Below are 24,890 nucleotides of genomic sequence, written 5' to 3' on the forward strand. Positions count from 1 at the left end.
ATGTTTGCCTGAGGAAGCTACAACATGCTACAAGATTTCATTAGTCCCGGTGATTGATAACTAATTTAAATATAATTTTATATTTGTCAACATGCCACACCGAATACATAAGTGTACTAATACTCTTTATGATTATGCCACAATTAATTATTAATAATTATGTTAATGTATGAACTTTAAAAAATTTTGGAAAGGTATTTACAAGTAAATTTGTTGGACCGGGCCCTCGAAAAAAAAAAATCAGCTAACACCTTTTTATTCCCATATATGGAGAGTAGGCGTGGCAGCTTTTAAAAAAGAATTCTTAATCTTTTAACTAATTTTATAATTAATATCTGATTTATTTCGATCTGTTTAATTTTTGTTACTGAATATTTTATCAAATCATTCTTATTATAATTGCTTTTAAATTATTTGACATGGTTTAGTACTTTTCTTACAAGTATTGTTACAATTCATATTTACTTTCGTGTGTTGCAGTCTTGTTTTTACTATTTTTGCATTATTTATTTACTTTTATATTATTCAACATTTCTTATTTATAATCTTATTGTTTTTCATACTAAAGTTACCTTTACAACACAATTCTATTTGTTTTTATTATAGCTCTGACAAATATTGGAATTTGAATATTATTGAAAAAATACCCATGGATTCTTGTTTAAAGACGGGAACTTTAACACAAGGAGGAGCAAGTACTTCTGCTAACACATCTACTCGTATGATTGGAGAAGATATGGAATTGCAAACTGTGGTTTCTTCAAAAGCTAATATTAAAAAACAATTGTCATCTAAGAACAGACCAAAACAGAAGTACCATGAAAGTTATTTAAATTATGGATTTATGTGTATTGGCAATACATATGCTCCTGATGCAATGTGTGTTTTATGTAATAAAATACTAATAAACAGTTCTTTGACTCCAGCTAAACTTCGTAGGCACTTCGAAACGAAACACACTGAGTACAAAGGAAAAGATATAAATTTTGTTTAAGAGATGACGTGACTTGCTAGAAAAATCTAAACTTCAAATGGCTATAATTGCTACAACTGAAAATGCAACAGAGGCATATTTTCGCGTGAGCTACCACATTGCACTTAATGGTGAAGCTCATACAATTGGTGAGACGCTCATTAAGCCTTGTGTGAAAGACACTGTATCATGCATGTTAAATGAGCAGGTTGCTAAAAAAAATAGATGCAGTACAATTATCAAATGATACTGTTTCACGCTGCATCAAAGATCTTTCTGCTGACATAGAGAAAGAGCTAATTCATCGACTTAGACTTTGCAATGAATATTCAATGCAAATGGATGAATCGACTTGCTGTATTACTAGTGTTGTTCGTTACATATTTGATAAAAGTATTGAAGAAGATTTACTCGTGCTAATATCTACAAAAAAAAAAAAAAACTACCGGAGAAGATATATTCAACTGTATTAATAATTATATTACAAAGCAGGAAATCGGTTGGAAGAAGTGTATTGATATTTGTACAGATGGTGCTCAAGCAATGGTAGGAAAGATGAAGGGAGTTGTAACACGTATCCTGCAAGTAGCTATAAGAGTCACCAAAAGTCATTGTGTTTTGCATAGACAAGCACTGGTAACAAAAGAGAATTCCTACATATTTAAAAACTATTTTGGATTAAGCCGTAAAAATGATCAACTATGTTAAATCTCGACACTTCAATCCAGATTATTTAAACTTTTGTGCGATGAAATGGGTAGTGCACATAACACACTTTTATTACATACTGAAGTGAGATGGCCATCCAGAGGAAAAGTATTATTGAGGCTTTTTGAACTTCGTAGTGAGTTAATGGTCTTCTTGAAGTCACATAATTTAGGACAAACGTTTATTGAATTATTAAGAAATTCTTCATGGTTTTGATCCAATGTCACCTTCTTGTAATGCACTATGCTATTAAGCATCCACCTGAACAGTGAATGAACTTGATGAAACTTAGCTGATCAAATTCTATTCTGCACTGGCTTAAACCACAGACAAACATGATGGTGCAACATGATGAAATATCACATTGGCTGGGACGCTGCCCAGTTAAATAAGGCTTGCTATTTTCATCGCTAAATGAGGACAAATGGTGAATAGTCAGCTACTGGAACAACCTCAAATTCAATGGAACTAAAGACAAGTGTCATCAACAGTAGAAGCATCAAAGAGAAAGTGGTGAAGCAAGCAAAGGATTCATGGAAATACCATGTCAACATAGATGGTATTATTGATACGAAAAATCACATACCATCTTCTAAATAACACTATGTCATATTCGAGCAATAGTGATAAGTAAAATGAAAGGAACATCAATAATATTCAACAATAAGGCATGAAATTAAACTTCTTCAATGGAAATCAAGTAGAGCAATGTAAGAAAGTTTCAAAATAGGTAATTGGACAAAGAGACTTAATTGTGACTACAGTACAGTCTCAATACAAGATTCTAATAAAAAAAGTAGAGGAATTCTGAATTATTAGAGAGGACCATTAGAGAACTAATGGATATGAAAGTGAGACATGAATCTCGGACACAAATGTTTTCAGACAATTTGTAAAAGAGTAAAAACAAATAATGGCAACTTACTACTGGATTCCTATTAGTTGTTAAGTCATTTTCCAACCTAAAGATATACATGAATTCTCATGGAAATAACAATAAATAAGAAAAGTTATAGTCTAGTAACACTTTATAGTCTAGTAACATCTAGAGTATATATAGGGATTTTACATAGAAAATGATCACCATTTTGTTTCAAATAGGATAAAAGTGAATTAACTGAAAAGAAATACCTAAGAAAATTTTAAAAAGAATCAAAGTCAAGCTGGTTTCAAAGGTTAACTTAAAGTTGCTTGATTCAAAATATACAAATATAGACAATATTGATTCAGATAGACAAATATTATTAGCAAAAACGTGAAAGAGTTTGAAAAATAGAATCTAACTGTAGTGCTCCAATTCTTAAACCTAAAGAAAATATTGAGTTAGCAAGGTGAATTTTTTTTGCAAGGATAGAAAAATTGCTGTATATATAATTTCTATAATATAATTTGTATTATAGAAATTAGTTTAGAAAAGAGAGAATATGCCACCCATTGTTGTAATGGGCTTGCAGGCAATTTTTATGACCCCTCATAAACAGTGGTATTCCCTTTCCCAAATGTTGAATGGTTTCGATGTATGAAAATTAACATATACAGATAAACAGATGCTATTAGGCATTCTGGGGCTGTGCTGTTTGACATATTCACGAATATTATTATCCTCAGAATATTTCCACTATAAAATATTTATTCATGAAAAATGCTTAGAAAACTAAAATGACAAATTCCAGAACTTCTCGCGGAACACCTATTAACCTTCCGAGGAACACCAGTGTTCCGTGGAACACAGTTTGAGAAACCCTGGTCTAAGGCATGGTCTGCTAGTTTTGACTTGCCTTAACAGTGTTGCTAAATGCATTTCTTATGGTATTGACATCTTCTAGGTAGATGTCAGCAGGTCTCCCTATCTGTCTTTAGTAAGCCAGCTCACAGGTACAGGACATTTCCTATACTCCTGGATGTGAAAAAGGAGAGCTTGACCATAGGTGAATGGATGACAGTTGTCTGGTTAATATAAGATTTACACATGGAGCTGGTATTAATTAAGTTCTTAAGTACTCTGGATGTCTTTTCAGATGTGTCCTGAATGTATGATATAGTAACAGTTTTGTTGTGGTTTTACGTATTAGGGATTTGAGGAGAGGTGGGGGATATTTCGTGTTTTTCTCTATATTTTTGGGGAAATTTTACAGATTGAAAACTTAAGTTTCACACTCTTCTTCAACAGTTACAATTTATGCACTGACAACTTTCTGACATGGGATTGCTCGGGTATTGAGAAGAGGACTTTACCTCATAAGGTTTCTGCCTGATGAGAACCAACAGTTTGAAAAGCTTTCAGGCCAGTGAAGCCTTAATCAAATGCACCAATTAAGTAGTGAAATACGAAAGCAGTTCTAATGCTAAAAGGCATTCACATAAGTTCTTTGCTCAATTTCAAAACCCTTAAAGTTTTATCTATTTGGCTATGAAAGATTAATGGATTTCAATATTCTTTTATTTGAAACTAAACATATTTAGTATTCAGCAGACATGACTTATTTATTTCCAATAAATTTTTAAGAAAAACATTATTACCCAGGATAATTGATTAATACGTATATATGCATTTCTTAAAGATTTTGACATAATCCATCTAATTAATAATAATAATAATACTAGAACACGTGCACACAGTTCTTAGATTTTTAAATTTTTACAACAGTTTTTAAGTTAGATTATCATTTTTATTCAGCACCATTACTTATTTATGATGGGAAGTAAGGTGTTGCACACACACATGCTTTTATGCCTCAGGAAGAATATCCACAATTTGATTGCTTTTTATAAATGCTGAAATAAAAGCAAGCAAGTACTAGATGTTATCGTTGTAGCATGATTATTTATTTTTGTTGAACATGCACAAGTAAGTGGTATTTTCATTTATTACTTTCACTAACAAATAGAAAATGAGGAGAACTTGAAAAAAATAAAAGATGGTGAATGATTCTAAGACATTGTATTCTTGATCTCACACATATTACTAGTAGTTAGTTTGAAAATTAACATTTTACCATGAGTGGATGAAATTGCATTCTGTTAGAAAATTTAAGAGATGACTGATGTTGATATATATTTTTTGGTCTATTAAATAATGTTTTTGACTGATTTTATAGTTATGATGAGGCTGCTGACATGCTGAAAAGAGAATTACAGTATCATCTTCAGGGTGAAAACCCAAGAGCAGCAGGTAGACTAGTAATAGCCCAAGTGCTAGTTCATTTAACTCGTGAAGATTATGTAGCTGCATCAAAAGCTTACAAAGAAGGCTCTGGGTTAGTATTGTTTATTTAATTCTGAATATAAATCTTAGATAAATGTACATTTGTTTGTCTGTCCAGTATACAGTTTTCTATTGGATCTGCCACTACCAAATTTTTCATACTTTCCCAATTTTGATGGGATGATCATTTTATGTGGCTTTGGCTTATAATCCTTGTGCTGTGGTGGCTTTTAATCCATTTCTTACTTTTTGATATGATAAATTAATGAATAAAGAATTGAAATAAGGGAATTGACAAATTATGCAAATCCTTACTTGCCATGCAAAAAATATATTCTCATAACCCCCACACACGCACGGGCAATTTTTAATGATTCGCCCCAGTAAGCAAATAAGCTTTCATAAAGTACGAGGGTGGTCCGTAAAGTTCTCGGCCTAACAATGAAAAAACGAATTTATGATTTCAAAATTATTTTTATTTTTCAACATAATCTCCTTTAAGACTAATACATTTATTCCAGTGATGCTTCAGCACCATTATCCCATCCCTATAGTGATTCTCATTAAGATCTGCAAAATACCCATCTACAGCTGCAACCACCTCTTGATCCGAAGAAAAATGCTGACCAGCGAGGAAGAGTTTTAGTTTTGATAAAAAAATAGATGTCAGAGGGAGCCAAATCTGAGGGATAGGGTGGATATTCCAAGAATTCATAGTGCAGATCCCTTAATTTTCCCATTGCCAAAACACCTTTGTTGGCAGGTGCATTGTCCTGATGAAAGATTTTTAGTCAGGTTAAAAGTTCGGAATAATAATATTCCCCAGTTATTGTTTTACCCTTTTCAAGATAATTAATAAACAAAATGCCTTTATCATCCCAAAACACCGATGCCATGACCTTTCCTGCTGATGGAACCAACTTTGTCTTCTTTGGCACTAAACAACTGGCTGCTGTCCACTGTTTGGATTCTGGTGTGTAATGGTGAATCCAAGTCTCATCCATAGTAATAAATCGACGCACAAAATCAGTTCTATTCTCTCTCTCCAAGCACTGTTCAGAGATTTTCATGTAAGTTCGTTTTTGATCTGCTTTGAGCAAGCATGGCACTCATCTTGCGCAAAGCTTTTTCATTTGCAATTCTTCATGCAAAATATATCCTACTCGTTCTTTTGAAATGCCTATAGTCTCAGCAATTTCGTATGCGTTGCCTCCCAGTCATCCAATACCATATCGTGCACTGATCAATGATTTCTGGTGTTGTTACACTTTTTGGACGTCCTTCACATGGATCGTTTTCAAGGCTGGTACGGCCATGTTTAAACTCAGCAGCCCATTTCTTAATTGTTGAAAATGAAAGAGAAGAGTGCCAATAAACTTTTATCAACTTTGAATGAATTTCTTTTGGTTAAACCTTCTTTTACAGAGAATTTTATAACGACATGATACCCAATTTTATCCATTTCAAGGGATACAGACAACACTTTTGTTTCGGACAGGACAGCTGTATAAAACAAACTACTTGATAGAATGACTTGCAATTTCACATGGATGCTTATGATGGATGTACCAACTCAGAAAAGAAAAAAAAACTTGTCGATAGTTTGCCATCTATGGTTGAGGCCGAGAACTTTTCAGACCACTCTCGTAATTAGTGTTGTGAGAGGCATTTGAAGAAAGAAAAGTCGATAAATAATAAGAATAGGAAGAAGAGTAAAAACAACAGTAATCTTATCTAAAATATAATGTATTGCATTGATTTCTGTTACTGGTATGGCTCTTTATATGATTACTTTCTTTTGTGTTTTCTTAAAATTAAAAGATTTGTTGAGAAAGTCTTTTTTATTAAATAAAAATATTATATTTTGTCCAGCCTGTAGCTACTCACCAGCATGCAAAATATGCTTGCCTCGTGTGAGCATATTTGTCAAGGTTTTGAAATAATTAAAAAATTAGTGTTGAACAAATTTTTTTGTTTATTTCAAAATCTTATTCCAGAAAAAAAAATAAAAAATAAACAGAGCCTCCATAGCTCAGTCAGTATTGATGATGCACTTTTTTAAGAAAGACCTGGATTCAAGTATGAGATCGCTGCTTTGCTTACTGGAGGCATGATGTATTGAAAAGGTTCCATATTTGGTCTCAAAAGCAGTGCTTACAGATTATATATATGTAAAAAAATCATGAAAAAGTAATTAAAATTACTATAGCCCACCCAAGTATTAATGTATCATAGGTTTACAAACTTTCCTCAAGGGCTCACTTTGGTACGGGCATGACAAACTCGAGGTTCCTGATGCTGGACCATGCCGTCATGTAATATACATCTGTTATATTTTCTGTAGACTCGTCCCCCCCCTTCTTGCTCCTTACCCCCAATGCTATTAGAGTATTCGAGGGCTAGGGGTGAATCTTTCCTATCTTGCTAAGTCATTTCATCTTATGCAGCCACCGAAGGAGGCAAGCTAGCCTCAGTAGGTGCTGGTCCCAAGCCCGGATAAATGGCGAGGGTTGACGTCAGGAAGGGCATCCGGTCATAAAACTCCACTGCCAGCTCTAGCTATGATCTAATGAGTCAAAGAGAAAGTGATATAAGGGCTAGTGCGTACCCCTTAGCGATGTGCAGCCGCATTGCCCTACAGCTGCGAGAAGTGGACGAGGGCTACTGCATCAAGGGCGGATGCGGTTAAAGAAGCGAGCCCAGCAGGTGGAGAGGATGTTGCGAGTGGGAACACTGAATGTTGGAAGCATGACTGGAAGGGGAAGAGAGGTGACAGACATGATGAGGAAGAGAAAGTTGGACATTTTATGTGTGCAGGAGACAAGGTGGAAGAGGGGAAAGGCGAAGGAACTGGGAGATGGATATAAATTGTTCTATTCTGGAGCGAATAAAGAGGGAAGAAATGGTGTCTGAATTGTGGTGTGTGGCAGAATGAAGGGCAAAGTACTGGAAGTGGGTAGAAGGAACGACGGGATCATGCGAATGAAATTGGGTCTTAGAGAAGAGCAAGTGGTCGTCTTATGTGTGTATGCCATGCAAGTTGGCTGTACAGCAGAAGAGAAAGATGAGTTCTGGAACATGTTAGATGAAGAAATGAGGGAACTGGAAAAAATGAGATGGTGATTGTCAGAGGAGACTTCAATGGACACATAGGGAGACAGAATACAGACTGTTAAAGGGTGCATGGTGGCCATGGAGTGGGAATGGTGAACCAGGAAGGAGAGAGGATTGTGACCTTTGCAGTAGCATTTGATCTGCTAATTGTGAACTTGTTTTTCTACAAGAGGGAAGAACATTTTATAACATTTAGAGGTAGTAACAACAGTTCACAAATTGACTACATTTTGATTAGAAGAAAACATCTTAAGGTTGTGACAAATTGTAAGGTAATTCCAACAGATCAAGTGGCACAGCAACACTGACTGCTGTGCACAGACTTTAAAATAAGATCGAAGATAAGTACCTCTGGAAGCCATGGGATGAAGACAATTAAGTGGTTTCGCTTAAAAGAAGAGAGTGTGAGGAATTGTTTTAAGGAGAGGATGTTAGAGAGGATTTCGGATGGAGCGGAAAGTGTACAAGATTGGTGGAAATATAATTCAAAAGTAATCCTGAAGTGCGCAATCGAGTTGTTTGGTGAGACATCTGGAAAGATTAGAGAGCAGAAGGAGAGTTGATGGTGGAATAATAATGTACAAGAAGCAGTGACAGCCAAGAGGAAGGCAAAGAAGTGGGATGAGTGGAAGAGGACAGAGAGAGAGAGAAAGCAAGAAGCCAAGAGAGTTGTGGTGAAGGCCATGGCATATCAAGATCTGTATGATCAATTAGAAACAAAGGAAGGACAGAGAAAAATTTACCAACTAACCAAATGTAGAAATAAAGCAGCAAAGGACATCTTACATGTGAGGCAGATCAAAGATGCTGATGGAAGAGTATTTTGGAGGGATGTGGACATAAGAAACAGATGGAGAATATACTTTGAGGGACTTTTGAATGAGGAAAATGCGTGGGCTCACAGAGAAGATGGGCGGCCTTCTGAGGGGATGGTGCAGAACATCAGTAGAGTGGAAGTGAAGGAGGCCATGAAGAGGATGAAGAATGGAAAATCGGTGGGCCCAGACAGGATTCCAGTGGAGGCATGAAAGGCACTTGGGGGAAGAGGGAATTGACCTACTGTGGGACCTGTTTATGGAAGTTTGCCAACAGGAAAATATACCCTAGGAATGGAGGGAAAGTACTCTTGTCCTCATCTACAAGGGTAAAGGGGATGCACAAGACTGTAAGAATTAGAGAAATAAAGTTGATGCCCCACATAATGAAAATCCTAAAAAGGGTTCTTGATGGAAGATTGAGGAAGGAGGTGGAGATTGCAAAGGAACAATTTGGCTTCATGCCTGGTAGATCGACATATGCTATCTTTGGGTTACAGCAGATGATGGAAAAGTTTGAGAGAAACAACGAGAGCTCCATCTGGTATTTATTGATCTGGAGAAAGCATACGATAAAGTGCCAAGGCAAGAAGTCTGGAGGTGTCTGAGACAGAAGAAGGTATCAGAGAAATATGTCAGGTTGGTGCATGAGATGTACAGAAATGTGAAGACAAGAGTTCGAACCTGTCTGGGACAGACAGAAAGTTTTCAAGTAACAGTTGGCTTGCAGCATTATGTCCATTTCTGTTTAATATTGTGATGGAGGTGGTGACGGAGGAGGTGAGAGAAGACACGCCTTGGACAATGTTTTGTGCAGATTCAAGAGAAGAAGTGGGAACTAAACTGGAAAGATGGAGAAAAGTAATGGAAGAGAGAGGTATGAGACTGAGCAGAAGCAAGACAGAGTATGTGTTGCAAAGTGGATGGCGGCCATGAGACAGATCTGGAGCTGGAAGGAAATGTCATCAGGAAGGTGAGGGACTTTAGATACTTAGGTTCAACAGTAGAAGAAGATTTAGGGGCTGAGAAGGAAGTAGGATGCAGGATGCAAGCGGATTGGAGGAACTGGAGAGAGATGGCTGGAGTGCTATGCGATAAGAGGGTGCCGATCAATCTGAAAGGCAAAATCTATAGGATAGAAGTGAGGCCAGCTATGACATATGCTACGGAAACTGTGGCCTTGAGGAAAAATAACATTAGCAGGATGGAGGTAGCAGAGATGAGAATGCTTAGGTGGATGTGCGATGTGACCAGAAAGGATCATCTGAGAAATGACTATGTGAAGGGAACAGTGAAAGTTATGAACTTAGGAGTGAAGATACAGGAAGCAAGGTTGAAATGGTTTGGTCATGTGATGAGGAAGGAGGACGAATATGTGGGAAGAAAGGTCATGCATATGATGTGCAAGGAAGGAGGAAGCGTGGGCAGCCAAAGAAGAGATTGAGGGAGCTGGTAGAAGAGGACTTGAGGATGAACTTGGATGTAGTGACAGTCAAGACAGGAGGATGTAGAGGAGACTCATCATTAACAGCGATCCCACTTAAGTTGGACAAGCTGCAGAAGAAGGTTTACAAACTTTATTGGATGGGAGCCATCTAAAATAAAAATACAGTAAGCATACTATACTATCAAATACAGTGTAGACAAGATTAACTGCCCTATTATTTATATTCCGAATTAATTGGATTTATATGATGCCAAGTTACTTTATGTGAGAGACTGTTGAGCCTAGCACATTAAGAGAAGGGTGAGATATGCTTAAAAAAAAAGCTTAGCAAATTTTTTTTTACAAAATTTGAAAATCTGTAGAAACAATATTTCTTAACATTTATGTTTGAAATTCCTAATAAGGAATTTCAAACTGCTCCTGTAGATAGTTTTTAATAAGAAAATGAACTTAGTTATGATATGCTGTACGAAATAAATGAAATAAACCATCCATCATACTTCAGACTTCAGGACTGTGTTAATTATTAAAAAAAAGTAAAAGTGACTTAAATTTGTGAGTGTGTATTGTCCATTAATATCAGTATATTATGACTGTTAACTGGTTGATTGCATGTGTTTGTTCTCTGATCAGTTCATGTTTTGTAGGGCAAAAAAAACCTGTTTCCACTAGAGAATATTGCCACTTTTGTATGAGACCATATATGATCTTTGCAATTAAAGGTAATTTAGCAAGTCATCTTCAGTTGAAAAGTCCTTAAGAACATTATTTGAACCCAGAATTATTTGACCTGAGGACCATCATTGATGCCATAGTAATGAACTATTTTATTGTAAATATTTAAATAATATATGCAATATAATATTCATTCATAAAATTAATTGCCCAACTGACACTGATGTGTATATACATGTCAGAATTGTCATGAATGCAAAATGCATATTGAAATTGTAATACTATTGCTATTACATTGAAATAGATGATGGATACGAAGCATGAGAAGTGATATATTTCGTCCATATTGATGTCGATTTGGTTAAACAACAAAATTAAATCAAGTGTATGGAAATATATTAATCAAATAAGTTTTAGAACAGATGCTCTTCTTGAAATTAGAAAACAGATCAACTTAGAGCACCTGTCCATTGAAATAAGCAAACAGCCATTCTCTTCTACTATTCTACCAAAAAACACAATGATAAACTTAAATCTCCTAGAACCTTGTTCAAAAAAGGATTCACAGCAAGAAAATGAAAGAAAAGGACTTGATGCTACACAAACCGCAGCTGGCAAAATAGCTTCACACTTCACTTGTGAATTAACAGCCATACAAACAGCTCTCAATTTCTATCTCTCAAATCATTAATAAACATTAGAAGGAATAACTATGTATAATGACTCAAAATCTGCACTTGAGGCATTAAAAAATTTAAAAACATAACTCTCACAGGAAATTCATGAACTACTAACAACTTTAAATTTGAAAAATAAGAACTGTACACCGCAATGGATACCAGCCCTTGTAAATATTGAAGGCAGTGAAAGAGCAGACAGATTAGCCAAAGAAGCAAGATACTTACCTCAAAAATTACACCCATTATCACTAACTGATGCTAATTCTGTTACCAAAATAAGATTGGTAAAACAAACTATCAAGAAGAATGAAATTAGTGAAATTAATGAAAATAGAGAAAAAATAACCACAATCATCACCAGACTAAAGACGGAACATTTTAAAGGCATGAAAATACAGCCAGACTGTAGTAGGAGCTATGAAACATGCAAGAACTGTCCAAGAGGTGAACTAACACCAGCCCATATCTATTCTTGTCCAGCATTTGCTGTTGCTCTACAGAAAATTGACAATAACCGTGGAGAAAAGCTCTACTCCATCAAAGTTGAACAGATTGCTAAAGCAGATCTACAGATCCACGGTCATATCTAAGAAGCTCTTCCAAGGACTTGACAACAACATAAGTTTTAGAGTGAGAGAGAGAGAGAGAGAGATTTTTTATAAGGTGGGATCAGGAGTTACCACATATAGAGCATGGTAGAATTAGTAAGCTGCCATTCAAGCATCTAGTATGCTTCATACAGAAAAATAAAAAAGCAATGTTATATGTCCCAAATTTTGTATAAAACTTGACACACACACAAATACAAAAAAAATATCCTCCTGATATCTGATTTATGGCATGGTTAAAGAGCGAATTTTGATAAGAAACCCAGGAGCAAAACTCAAGTATTTGGTTAATTTGCAAAGCGTAAAAGTAGAATGACAATGTTGAAGATAAATATGTTTGAAATGATTATTGAAAGAGCACATGAAAATGTGGCAAAAATCAGAGAAATCATAGCTTCATAAGGATAGAGAGAAGGTCATTGATGTTAAGGAGGAAGAACAACTACAGAACTGTGGGGGTGTCTAGCATTGATAAAGAAATCTGATGAGAGGAGGCCATCCATCATTACATGCAACAAAATATCAGTGAGGAAGCTGGCAAGCCATTCATAAAATGCAAGTAGGAGACTATAAGATGGTAACTTGTTCAGGAGGCCTTGTTGCCAGGCATGAACAAATGCCTTTGAAATATCAGGTGACTACATGGGTTTCTCCAAATCACTCCATGGCCTATGTCCAAAGGTGGGTAAGATTAGTAAGGTCTGCTGTAGAACAAGAATGTGTGAATCCATATTGGTGATTGCTAATTAATTGATGGATCTCCAGATAGTGAAGAAGCTGATTGTTGATAACCTTCGTCATCACTTTTGAAAGTGAGCGAGTAGGTTATCAACATGCTGCCTACTCTGTCAGGCATGACAGAGTAAGCAGCAGCAGGATTATTTTCCGGCTGATTGGGCCGGCAAATAATCCTGCACCTATTGGAAGCTTCTCAATCCAACCATATTTGGCCTTTTTCACTATCTAGCAGCCAGCTTGCAGTAAATCTGCTTTACTGCTATACATTCAAATAGAACAGATACTGGCTCTCTAATTCAACAATAACAGTGTATTGAGTATGCTCATCACCAGTGGAAAGAAAGGAGGGGGAACAGAAGCCGAAGACCCTATTCTGGAGATGACACATGGTAGTAACCACTTCACACCTCCAAAAAATAGAGCAGTGGTATTTCACTGGGCAATAAAAGACACTTACCTCCTAGATACCAGTAGAGCAAGAAACGAAATAGTGTGGTCTGCCTGAATATCATTGATAACCAAGTATGCTTATTCATGTTGACTAGCAGGATGACATGGTGCTTCTCAGGGACAAGTCCCATCCAGGAATGGCTACAAGAATGCTAGTGACTTAAATGGATTTCAGCTCTCCCTTCCTCTGGTTGCTAGATATGAATCCCATTGAGCATTTTTGGGATGCAATAAAATTGAGATAGTCAAGAAACAATTCTTCACTGGCAAATCTAATGGAACTGGAAGAATTCTTTTTTTTTTTCCTGGGATAGGATGCCTGTGGAGTGTTTCCAGATCCCTGCAGGATTGATGTCCTGATGTATCAAAGTCATTGAAAAGATTCATGGTAGTTTATATTCATGATGGTTTAACACTGTTAAACTATCATGAATATGAACTGCATGCTCCTGTTTGAAAAAAAATACTGGAACACATAGACATAAAGATATGTGGTCTGAAGATACAAATATGTGCTTCAGTATTGATGTATTAACAATGTACTGTGTTGATTTGCATCAAAATGGTACATAAAACATCATTAAGTTTGAACTTGGAGCAGTGATTGGATGTTACATTGCAGGTCTGAGTGACAGATTTCCAAGACTAAACTTTCCAAAGCCTACTTTGATATCACACAAATGGAAACAGAAGTATAGTATATACTCCTGCTAAGCCAAGAATCATATGTCATATATTTGTACAGGAAAAGAGTGCATGCACACATTGACAAAAATAAAATTGCACGTATAGTAACAGTGAAGTCATTTTAGATCAGGTGTGGCCAACTTCATTCTACATGAGGGCCAATATATGATGAGTGGTAGCGTCATAGGCAACACACTTTTAGACAGAACTTAAATAAAATTAAACTCTGCATTTTTTCAAAGCAATAGTTATATGTATTGAATTACTATATTTGTTAAATCATTTTACTACTGAGAGAACAATATAAAATACTTGATTTATTTAAATATAAGTTCTTAAATTAAATTTAATTACATATTTCTGGTTTTTTACATTCATGTGCAGCAACAAGTTTATCGAAGTCGATTTTCAACGATGATGACGATATAAGTAACAAATCCTGAAAGTGGTCAGTCAGTCTGCTTCTTTGTGACAATTTAACTGCCCTCATAGTTGAGAAATGTGCATTCAGATATGTATGTGCTTCTAAACATACATGCAATTCTCAAGCTGAATGCACATTTCTCAACTATAAGGGCAGTTAAATTGTTACAAATATCATCATCATCGTTGAAAATTGACTTTGATGAACTTGTTCTGCACATGAATGTAAAAAACCAGAAATATGTAATTAAATTTAATTTAACAACTTAAAGCTGTATAACTAAGAGGAGACCTCCACATAGCATTTAAAGGAATGCGGAGAACCGACCAGGGCTTCTGACCTAATGTCCAGTCCTCACTTTCTTGTGGTGCACCCTGTTGGGTATCTACTTGGATACTGAACGAACGAGGATGGGCTGGCAATTTTGGATTTAGCCGACCAAATTGTATTCTTATTGGTTAAACCAAAATAAAAAATGATGGTACGACATGACAAAATTTCATGCTGGCTGAGGCGTCGCCCGGTTAAACAAGACCGCCGTTGTTTTCGCAAGGGAACCAAGGCGAACAGCGAAAAGTCAGCTACTGGAACAAATCTGAAAACAAACCCCAACTCAACATCACCAGAGTTAAAGATCGGTACTATCAACATAAGAAGCCTGAATGGCAAAGAAATGGATCTAGCTGAGGAATTAGATAAGTACCAGATCGACAAAATAGGGGTGACTGAAACAAAAAAGACAAAAACTGGTGAGATCTTTCTGAGCAATAAATACAAAATATTATATTCAGGCAATGACAATCAAGGAAAAGAAGGAGTAGCCATGGTATTCAACACAAAATACGAGGCTAATCTTCTTGGATGGCAGTCAGTCTCAAGTAGAGTAATGTGAGCAAATATGAGAATGGGGAACTGGACAATGAGACTTATTTGTGCCTATGGTTCTACTAAGGTAGAAGTGGAGGAATTTTTGGAGGCTTTAGAAAAAGCAACTGACACAATGAAAAAGGAAAAGTTGGTCCTTGTTGGGGATCTAAATAGCAGAGTAGGAAATGATTGTGAGACATACAAAAATATTTTGGGAAAATTTGGAGAAAAGAGCAAAGCTAATCATAATGGCAAATACCTGTTGGATTTCTGCTCAGGACATGGACTGGTTATTACTAACACCATGTTGCAACATAAAAATGTGCACAAATTCACATGGAGAGAAGAGGCTAGGAATAAGAAAAGTCTCATTGACTGACTATGTTATTGTTGATAGTGATGTTTTCTGTCTGGTGCAGGAGACCAAGAGTGTACAGAGGATTTGAAATTGGAAGTGATCACTATTTAGTCTTGAGCAGGATAAAATTGAATTTCATATTGAAAAGAAAAACATGTAAGAAGTTTTAAAGCGAATAAAAGTTGAGCAGCTCTCAGATGTGAACTGTAGACTAAAATACACAAAGATTATTGAAGAAAAAATCAAAGAGTTTGGGAACAGGAATCAAACCTTGGAGATTCAGTGGCAAACTCTGAAGAAAACATTGATTGATTCTGCTAGAGAGGCATGTGGTGAGGTTGTCTGCAAGGATAAAAAAATCAGAACTTCCTGGTGGACACAGGAAGTTAAAGAGGCAGTGAAGGAAAAGAAGAAAGCATATCAAAAGTTCCTGTCAAATAAGTCAGCTTGTGCTCTTAGAGAATACAGAGACAAATGCAAGAATGCGAAACACTGTGTACAACTAGCTAAACAAAAGTCATGGGAGGACTTTGGCAAGAATAGAAAATAAATATCAAGAAGGTGGCAAAATATTCTGAAGGTTGTTGAAGAAGCTTAGGAATGGGGGAAAGAATGCTGTAAAAGGAGTTAGAGATGATAAAGGTGACATGAAAATGGGAAAAAAAGATATCCTTGAAGTATGGAGTAATTACTTTGAAAAACTGCTAAAAGAAACAAGCAGTGATGACAGCACTGTGGTAAAAAACACTGACCAGGCATGTCAGGAATACATATCCGTACTTGAAGTAGAAAAAGCCATCAAAGGCTTGAAATGTGGAAAGGCAGCAGGAGTAGATGATATTCGACCAGAAATGCTGAAGTATGGTGGTATAAGAATCTTACAGTGGCTGCACTGCATAGTTCAGAAGCCTGGACAGAGGGACGAATTCCTGATGATTGGAGTAGAGCTCTCATAGTACCTATATATAAAAAGAGAAATAAAACTGAATGTGAGAATTAGAGGTATTTCCCTACTGAGTGTTCCTGGGAAGATCTATGCAAGTATACTTGAGAAATTTTTGAGAAGAATTGTGGAAGAAAAGCTTGGTGAAGAACAAGCTGGATTGAGGCCAAATAGGGGCTGTCAGGATCAGATCTTCACTTTACGACAAATAGTCGAGAAAGCATGGGAATATAACAGAGATCTGTATTTAAGTTTTGTCGATTTGGAAAAAGCATATGACAAGGTGCCAAGAGAGAGAGGCTATTCAATACGCTACAGTTATATGGTGTCAATTTCATCAATTATATCAAGCAATACTTAGTCTTTATTTGAGTTGTAAGTCAGCAGTTAGAATTGAAGGAATACAGGAAGATGATTTAATGTTAAATCTGGTGTGAGACAGTGATGTACATTATCCTCTCTGTTATTCATTATCTATATGGATCACATTATGAAGGAAAGTGGTATTAAACATGATATCAAAATTGGAGATGTTAATGTCAGCTTTTTGTTTTATGTGGATGATGTTATAGTTCTAAATAAATCCGCTACAAGTCTGCAAGATTCTCTGGCTTAATAGCTGTTGTAATAGATATGGTATGAAGGTCAGCAATAAAAAGACAAAGACAATGAAAATAGGCAGAATCGTTGAAAATGTCATCTGTGTTGTGAATGGAGAACCTGTGGAACAAGTAAAACATTTCAGCTACTTAGGCACGATTTTTAGTTTAGTTGGTAAATTAAATATAGAAATAGACAACAGAATCAGCAAAGCTGGTATGGTGGGAAGTCAATTGAATAAATTCATATGGAATAAGAGAGAAATTAGTCGGAACACTAAATTAGCTGTATACAAGACAGTGTTCAAACCGGTTTTAACTTATGGATCTGAGAGCTGGGGCAGAAGTAAAACACTTGTTCTAAGACTAGAGACCATAGATATGAGAGTCCTGAGAAAGATTTTAGGCGTGAACAGATGGCATCAATGGCATCATCATATTAAAAACGAGGATATTAGGAAAGAACTTGACATTGTCAGCATCCAGGAATGCATTAGCAGAGCTAGTCTCAGGTGGTATGGTCACTTAAACAGAATGGGCGAAGAAAGATTAGCAAAACAAGTGTTCTCTGCCAGGTTGGCAGCAAAACGACCCAGAGGAAGACCAAGATATAGATGGATTGATACGGCACAAAGTGCCTTAGATGATAGAAATATAATATCTGATAATGTTGGAGTCTTGACAAGTAACAGACTGATTTGGAGGAAAATTGTAGATAGGAAGTTAGTAATGATGTAAATTTTTCATGTAGTACTATCATATCCTGTACACCCTTTGAGGGTACATGGCAGGAATTTGATGATGATGAACTTGTATTTAAATAAATCAATTATTTTATATTGTTCTCTCAATAGTAAAATGATTTAACAAATATAGTAATTCAACACATATAATATTCCCTTGAAAATATGCAGAGTTTAATTTTATTTAAGTTCTGTCTAAAAGTGTGCTGCCTGTGACGCTACCACTCATCATATATTGGCCCTCGTATAGAATGAAGTTGGTCACGCCTGGATATTTTTCTCTTAGTACCAGTTTCCAAAATTCAGTGCCCATCTCCACCCTTGACTGGAAAAAGGGGTCACTTGAAGGTCACACAATTCCAATTGATAGTGGTATGCTGCTCTGAAATGTCTCATTTCATTGGATTGTTAAATAATGTCAGTTGTGGCTGCATGTCACTGAAGTCAGAAAATCGCTTACTGAATTGCTCCAAAAGTTGGTCTAACATTGGCACCGAAAACTTGAGGACAGTGTCATGGCTCTCCTCCATCAACTCTTTCAAGCGACTTTCAGTGTTGCGTTACTCCTGGGCACATAAAAATCTACCACTCCCACTACTACAACTCGCACAGAGAAGCAATAGATTTTATAAATTGTGTAACCTTTATAAAGCAATTTTGATTCCATGTTGAGAATATAAATTATTTCTGTCATCAGAAATAATGAATATAACTAGTATATCAATCAGAAAATCTGCGGTCGAAACTAACAGCTAAATTGATAATACATATAATTCAATATATAGTTTTTATCCTGCCACGGGCCACACAAAATCACATTGCGAGCCGCATGCGGCCCGCGGGCCTGCTGTTGGCCACCTACAATTTAGATGGATGCAGAACAGAAGAATAGTCGTGCGTACTGTTTGCAGAGCATTGCAGGAACTGGACTGTGATGGAGTTCAGAGGCATTCCATAGAGCAGTGACTCTTGTGTATTGTTTACATCTGATAGAAGAATCTGCATTTGGCACCAACCTTATGGATGCTTAGAACAATATGGAAATACAGTTGTGGAAATGTATTTAATATGGGATGCCTTTCATACTATGATATTTTGCCATTATGCAATTTTATAAAGTGCTTTGCACATTCCAGCAGGATGAAGTTTCTCCCTTGCCTTGTAACAACAAATTCAGTTATGTGTATAATGAATTTGAAGACAATATAAGAATCACCTGGCCCAGAGTCCCCCTCTTTTATCATGGACATTTTTGAGAAGAGTGGAAGAATATATTACATCTATTGCAGCCATCTTTGCATTAAAGAATATTCTGCATGTGGATTGGTAGATTATTTCTTCTGAGCCACATGGTAACAAATATAAAATATCATGTAGGCAGGCTAAATACTATAGTACAGTGGTGTTCAACCTTTTTTACTACGCGAGCTACTTTTCTGTAAAAAGTTATTCGGCGATCTACTCTCTTATATAGATCACGTTCCCCCCAACCTGATATCTGATTACGCACAGATCAGAAACACGACAGAATTTTTCGTGCAATATCAGTTAATATTGGGAATTTTTCATGTGCATACTTCCAGATGACTTCATTGTTTATTGATTTTAAATGTAAACTATTCTGAATGTTTATTATCTCAAGTTCTACTTCAGCTTGGTTTATATCAAACAGCCCACTAATTTTATTTGAAATTTCTGTGATGTTCAAGTTTTCTTGAAATGGATTATTGATAAAAGATAGTCATTTCAGTTTTATTAAAATCTTTAAATCTTGAATTTATTTCTTCCTTAACTAATTCTATTTCACGAATAAATTCTTTTAAATCATAGCGAAGCATTTCTTTATTTTATTCAAAAAATTTTAATAAATATGGGAGATGTCTAAATTTGCGATCATTTATATTTTTCTTTAATAAAAGTAGGTATTGTTGGAAAGTTTTTATTGAACTTAACATATCAATTAAATTTTTATCTCTACCTTGTAACTCTAAATTAAAATTGCTTAATTTCGTGCAGAAATCTACTAAAAATGATAAGTGTAACAACCATCTTTTATCACTCAATTGGGGATAAATTTTTCTTCAAGAAAATTTTTTATATCGTTAATTAATACAAGAAATCTTTCTAAAAATTGACTTCTGCTGAGCCAGCGAACATCATTGTACAACAGAAGTTCCCTATCATCATCTGTCTGTAATTTAAATAACTGCCATTGCAGGGCTTTTCCTCAAACAGAATTTATAATTTTAAATGTAATATTCAAAACATCTTTTGTGTTTAATCTTTTACTACACAGTACTTGTTGGTGAATAATACAGTGGTACGTTAAAAAATCTGGATATTTGTCATCGTTTTTACATAATGAAATGAAGCCTGATTTATTACCTATCATTGCAGGAGCGCCATCAGTAGTAATAAACATAAGTTTATAAAGTGAAAGTTTGTGTTGTTTCACAAATTCATCAAATGCCGAAAAAATGTCTTCCCCTAGTCCTTCCCAATAATGGTATAAGTTCTTCTTTACTTGAACAATCTTGAAATACCATGCAAATAAATACCATTAACTGAGCAATGCCAGTGAAGTCGTTTGATTCATCAAATTGTAATGAAAATGCAACACCCTGGTGAATGTCTGACATTAACCTGGCCTGGAAACTTTTCTCCGACAATTGGAACTCTTCCTTTTGGCAATTTGAAATCTTGTCTGCGGCCTAGAAGTAGTCTTGAACTGAGAAGCTCCTTTCTGGAAGTGGGAAACTCCTCTCTCAAGCAACATTGATCCGAGCAGTCTCTCTGACGACGCCTCTAGACCGGGTGGCCTCCTCTCTGACAGCCATTCTGGAACCGGGACCCCTTCTGCTTGCTTTAGTCCCTTTTTATTAGGCCTCCTCTGAGACCGCATGAAGTTTGGCAACCCCCAAAGAATCGGTATGAGTCTTTCATCTTAAGTTTCAAGTTCGGCACGCCTTTTGTTCTCCTCCGCTTTCTTTTGATTTTAAGTTGCCGGCCATCGGAAAGTTGTTTGAACTCTTTCTGACTGACTTCAGAGATGTTTATACTTAGAGCCTGCAAGTGTTTCTCATACAAGTTTCAATAGAAATCTTTCTAATGCTGCCATGTACAGCTTTGGCCACAAAAACATTGCCTTTTTTTTTTTAACACTAGCACATTCTTATTAAAGCAGTATATACAGTAAGCTTCAAAAGAGTTATTTACAAAAACATCTAATACAAACTATACTGAGACAAACAAAGTTTATTTTTTTACAATATTTACATGGGACTTAACCTAAGTAAAAAATCGATGTAATGTGCTTTGGAATATTTAATATTTAAGCTACAATTGAGTTTTTGCACTTTGCTTATAATTGTATTCACTCGGCTTGCTGTTTGACTTCCACTGATCCAAATTAATTCATTTAGCTGGACTTATAAGAAAATTACTGATTTGACAATTTTAATGAAAAATAAATAAACAATAGCAATACGCTTAAAGCGAATTAAAAATAATACAAGATAATGATAAATAAAATATTATGTTTTCAGTTTTAATTAAATTTGTAAGGAGGAATACACAAGAGATCGACCAAAAATCTCTCCGCGATCGACGGGTTGAACACCCCTGCTATAGTATAAATGGTTGTAGTCATTTATGTAATTGTTTTCTGTTTTAATACTTTTGGAAAGAGAATAATCAACAGCTGAGCATGAATAGAACATATTTTAATTATTGCAGTTATGTTGAAAGAGAGGAAGCAGGTACTTTAATAAATATTCTTGAAGGCTATGATCAAGGTGATGCAGAATTAATAGTAACAGCTCTCAACCATCCATTCATCAAACATATGGATGTGGAGGTAATGTATTAGATTCTTATATTCAGAATATCTGAACTATTTTGAATATTTCTTCTGTTCTGTTACAGTAATTATAAATTATAAGTTAGGCATTATCAAATTAAAACCAGTTGTTTACTAAATATTCTTTTATTTCAATTTTTTTTTTCAGTCAGTCCTTGAATAATTATTCTTATTATTGAGGCTCCTACAAGGAGTTAAGGACTCATTGAGGGAGGGCATCCATTGATAGTCCACTCCATGTATCACATACCATGAAAAGCATCTATTCAAGTTCTTTTCCCCACATAACACCTTCCTGTGAGCCATAAAATCTCACAGATTCCCTTACAAACTTATGTGTTTGTTATATTTGCTCTCTTCTGTCTATTACTGAAATTATGAACAGCAAATTCTAGCAATCATTCCACATATGCACAAGTCCATTGACCAGATATCATCTTTGTTACCCTGTGCTGGAACTTCTCGCTAGTCTTCTCATTTCCTTTGAACTCAGGTGACCAAACCCAAACACATTATTCATGATGTGACTTATTAAAATTGTGTACAATGGAAGAAGGATAACTTTCTTATTAATGTAAATTAGCATTGTCTTCAACATTGCAGTTGTCAAATGTGATGACTTTAATCACCTTAGCACTGACCACATTACTCCTAGGTTTCTAGCTGCGTTAACCACTTGCAGCAAATTATCACAGTATCATCAGTCCAAAATGCACTTATCATTATTGAAATGACATTCATTGCCATTTGCTCATGTTCAGATTTGTCTGCCAGTATTCTGTATTGGAAATGCTTCTTATAATTTACATTGCATCATCAGGTATTATTATCAAACTAATTCTAATATCATTAATATACAATTTTAAGAGGAACCTGTGACATGGTAAATTAATTAAGAAACACGTAAAAACCACAGTAATATCTTTAATTAGTAAAAGGACAAATATTTCGTACTAAAATTAATAGTACATTCAGTGTCTGTTACAGTAATAGGAATGGAATACAAGCAAAACGTTCAGTGGATTAAAATACAATTGTTATCGCATGCTAGGAAATAATAGAAAAATAACAAATTTAATCTATTAAGATAAATGGTTTTTTACATAAGATAAAAGTCTCCCAGATCTTGGAGAGAGACAGACAATCATTTCTATTTAAATTCGGTCAGTGTAAGATAGTTTCACAACTTTCTTTGAATAAGCTTTCATATTTGAATCTGCATCTGTGGAAGAGAACAGCTTTATCCCACTGGACACTATGAGTAAGAGTCAATGCTATGCTGCGCCAGACCAGACTTCAGAGGTTTGTTATAATCAATATAATATTGATGTTCTTTTATTCTTAAAAGAATAAATCTTTCTTAAATCTCTAATTCGTAGAGCACATAAAGTTTGCTCTTCCCTGATAATCTTACAACAAGAACTTTCCATCATTAAAAAGTTAATGGAATCAAATGATTACAACTCCAATCAAATCCAACAGATACTTGACTTTTATGTTCCAATACTTACAGCTTCTTCACCAGTCCGCAGAGTTCCTATTCCGTACATTCCAGGAATCTCAGAACCTATAGGTAGAATTCTAAAAAAGTATCAATTGATTCCAACATATATTCCTATCAACAAAATTTCTTCTTTATTACCTTCTACAAAGGATAAACTGTTTTCTCTATCTTTGGCTGGCGTTTACCAAATACCTTGCGAATGCGATGTCTCTTATTTTAGACAAATTGGCCGTTCTTTGGAAAAAAGAATAAAAGAACATCGATATTATATTGATTATAACAAACCTCTGAAGTCTGGTCTGGCACAGCACAGTATTGACTCTACTCATAGTGTCCAGTGGGATAAAGCTGTTCTCCTCCATTGATGCAGATTCAAATATGAACGCTTATTCAAAGAAAGTTGTGAAACTATCTTATACCGACCGAATTTAAATAGAAATGACTGTCTATCTCTCTACAAGATCTGGGAGACTTTTATCTTATGTAAAAAACCATTTATCTTAATAGATTAAATTTGTTATTTTTCTATTATTTCCTAGCACGCAGTAACAGTTGTATTTTAATAGGTGATCCACCTAACGTTTTGCTTGTATTCCATTCCTGTTACTGTAACAGGCATTGAAGATGTACTATTAATTTTAGTACGAAATATTTGTCCTTTTACTAATTAAAGATACAACTGTGGTTTTTACGTTTCTTTATTAATTAATTAATATACAAGTTAAACAACAATGGTCCAATTACAGAATCCTGTGGTACCGTGCCCTCTTGCTCTTAGACTCGGCACCTCCATACATTATTCTACTTAACAGCCACTCTCTTATCTATGTGCCAAGCCTATTTTGCATACTCATCCTTTTGAATTTGTTGAGCAGTCTTGGATGTGGAATTTGTCAGTGCCTTGACAAACTCCAAAAGTATTGTATGTTCATACCCCTTATCCAATTGGGATACTGAATGGTCTGTAGCATTAGTTTTTTCTGTTTGGTGTGCTGTTCTTAGACCTGGGCAAGAGAGGTTCCTGTTCCAGACTGCAAAGCACAAACACAAAAAATAAATTCATTAAATAAAAAAGCAAAAAAATGAAATTTGGAATCAAATCACATAAAATAATTGTTAAGAATGTCATGTGCAACCAAGTTAATATAACCTCATATTATGGAATGTAGGAATGAAAGCTAGAATGTATGACTGCACCTAATTCTTCTAGCTATGCATTCATGTGAGTCATGATGGACCTAAGTAGTCCTAGGCTGCTCTACACATTAGAAATACGTAGGCACATCTATTATTTGAATTCATAAATTAAATTTATCTTGCCTTTTAATTTTAATAGATAGCAGATTATGTGAAAATCTTGATTATGACGTTAGTGATTTTGCTGAAATGAATGAAAAAAAAAATTATGGAATAAATGTTTTTTTCACATTTTCCTTTTTTGTCCTCATATTGGGTATCCTTTCTGATGTTTAATAAGTGGCTTGTACGATTTT

At 35.3% G+C, this 24,890-nt stretch overlaps 1 protein-coding gene across 1 annotated transcript in view; it reads left to right on the forward strand.

Annotated features, from left to right (window-relative positions):
- Nucleotides 1–24,890, forward strand: part of LOC150096575 (gamma-soluble NSF attachment protein-like) — a 130,381-nt gene that overhangs the window by 97,783 nt on the left and 7,708 nt on the right. The window contains exons 8-9 of the mRNA XM_090407841.1: nucleotides 4,780–4,938; nucleotides 21,770–21,890. Of these exons, the coding sequence (XP_090263967.1) occupies nucleotides 4,780–4,938; nucleotides 21,770–21,890 (280 nt within the window). The remainder of the gene's footprint in view (nucleotides 1–4,779; nucleotides 4,939–21,769; nucleotides 21,891–24,890) is intronic.

This window comes from Typopeltis vanoorti, chromosome 18 (assembly GCF_054136105.1).
Source record: "Typopeltis vanoorti isolate ZY-2024b chromosome 18, IOZ_Tvanoo_1.0, whole genome shotgun sequence".
NCBI classification, from domain to species: domain Eukaryota; kingdom Metazoa; phylum Arthropoda; class Arachnida; order Uropygi; family Thelyphonidae; genus Typopeltis; species Typopeltis vanoorti.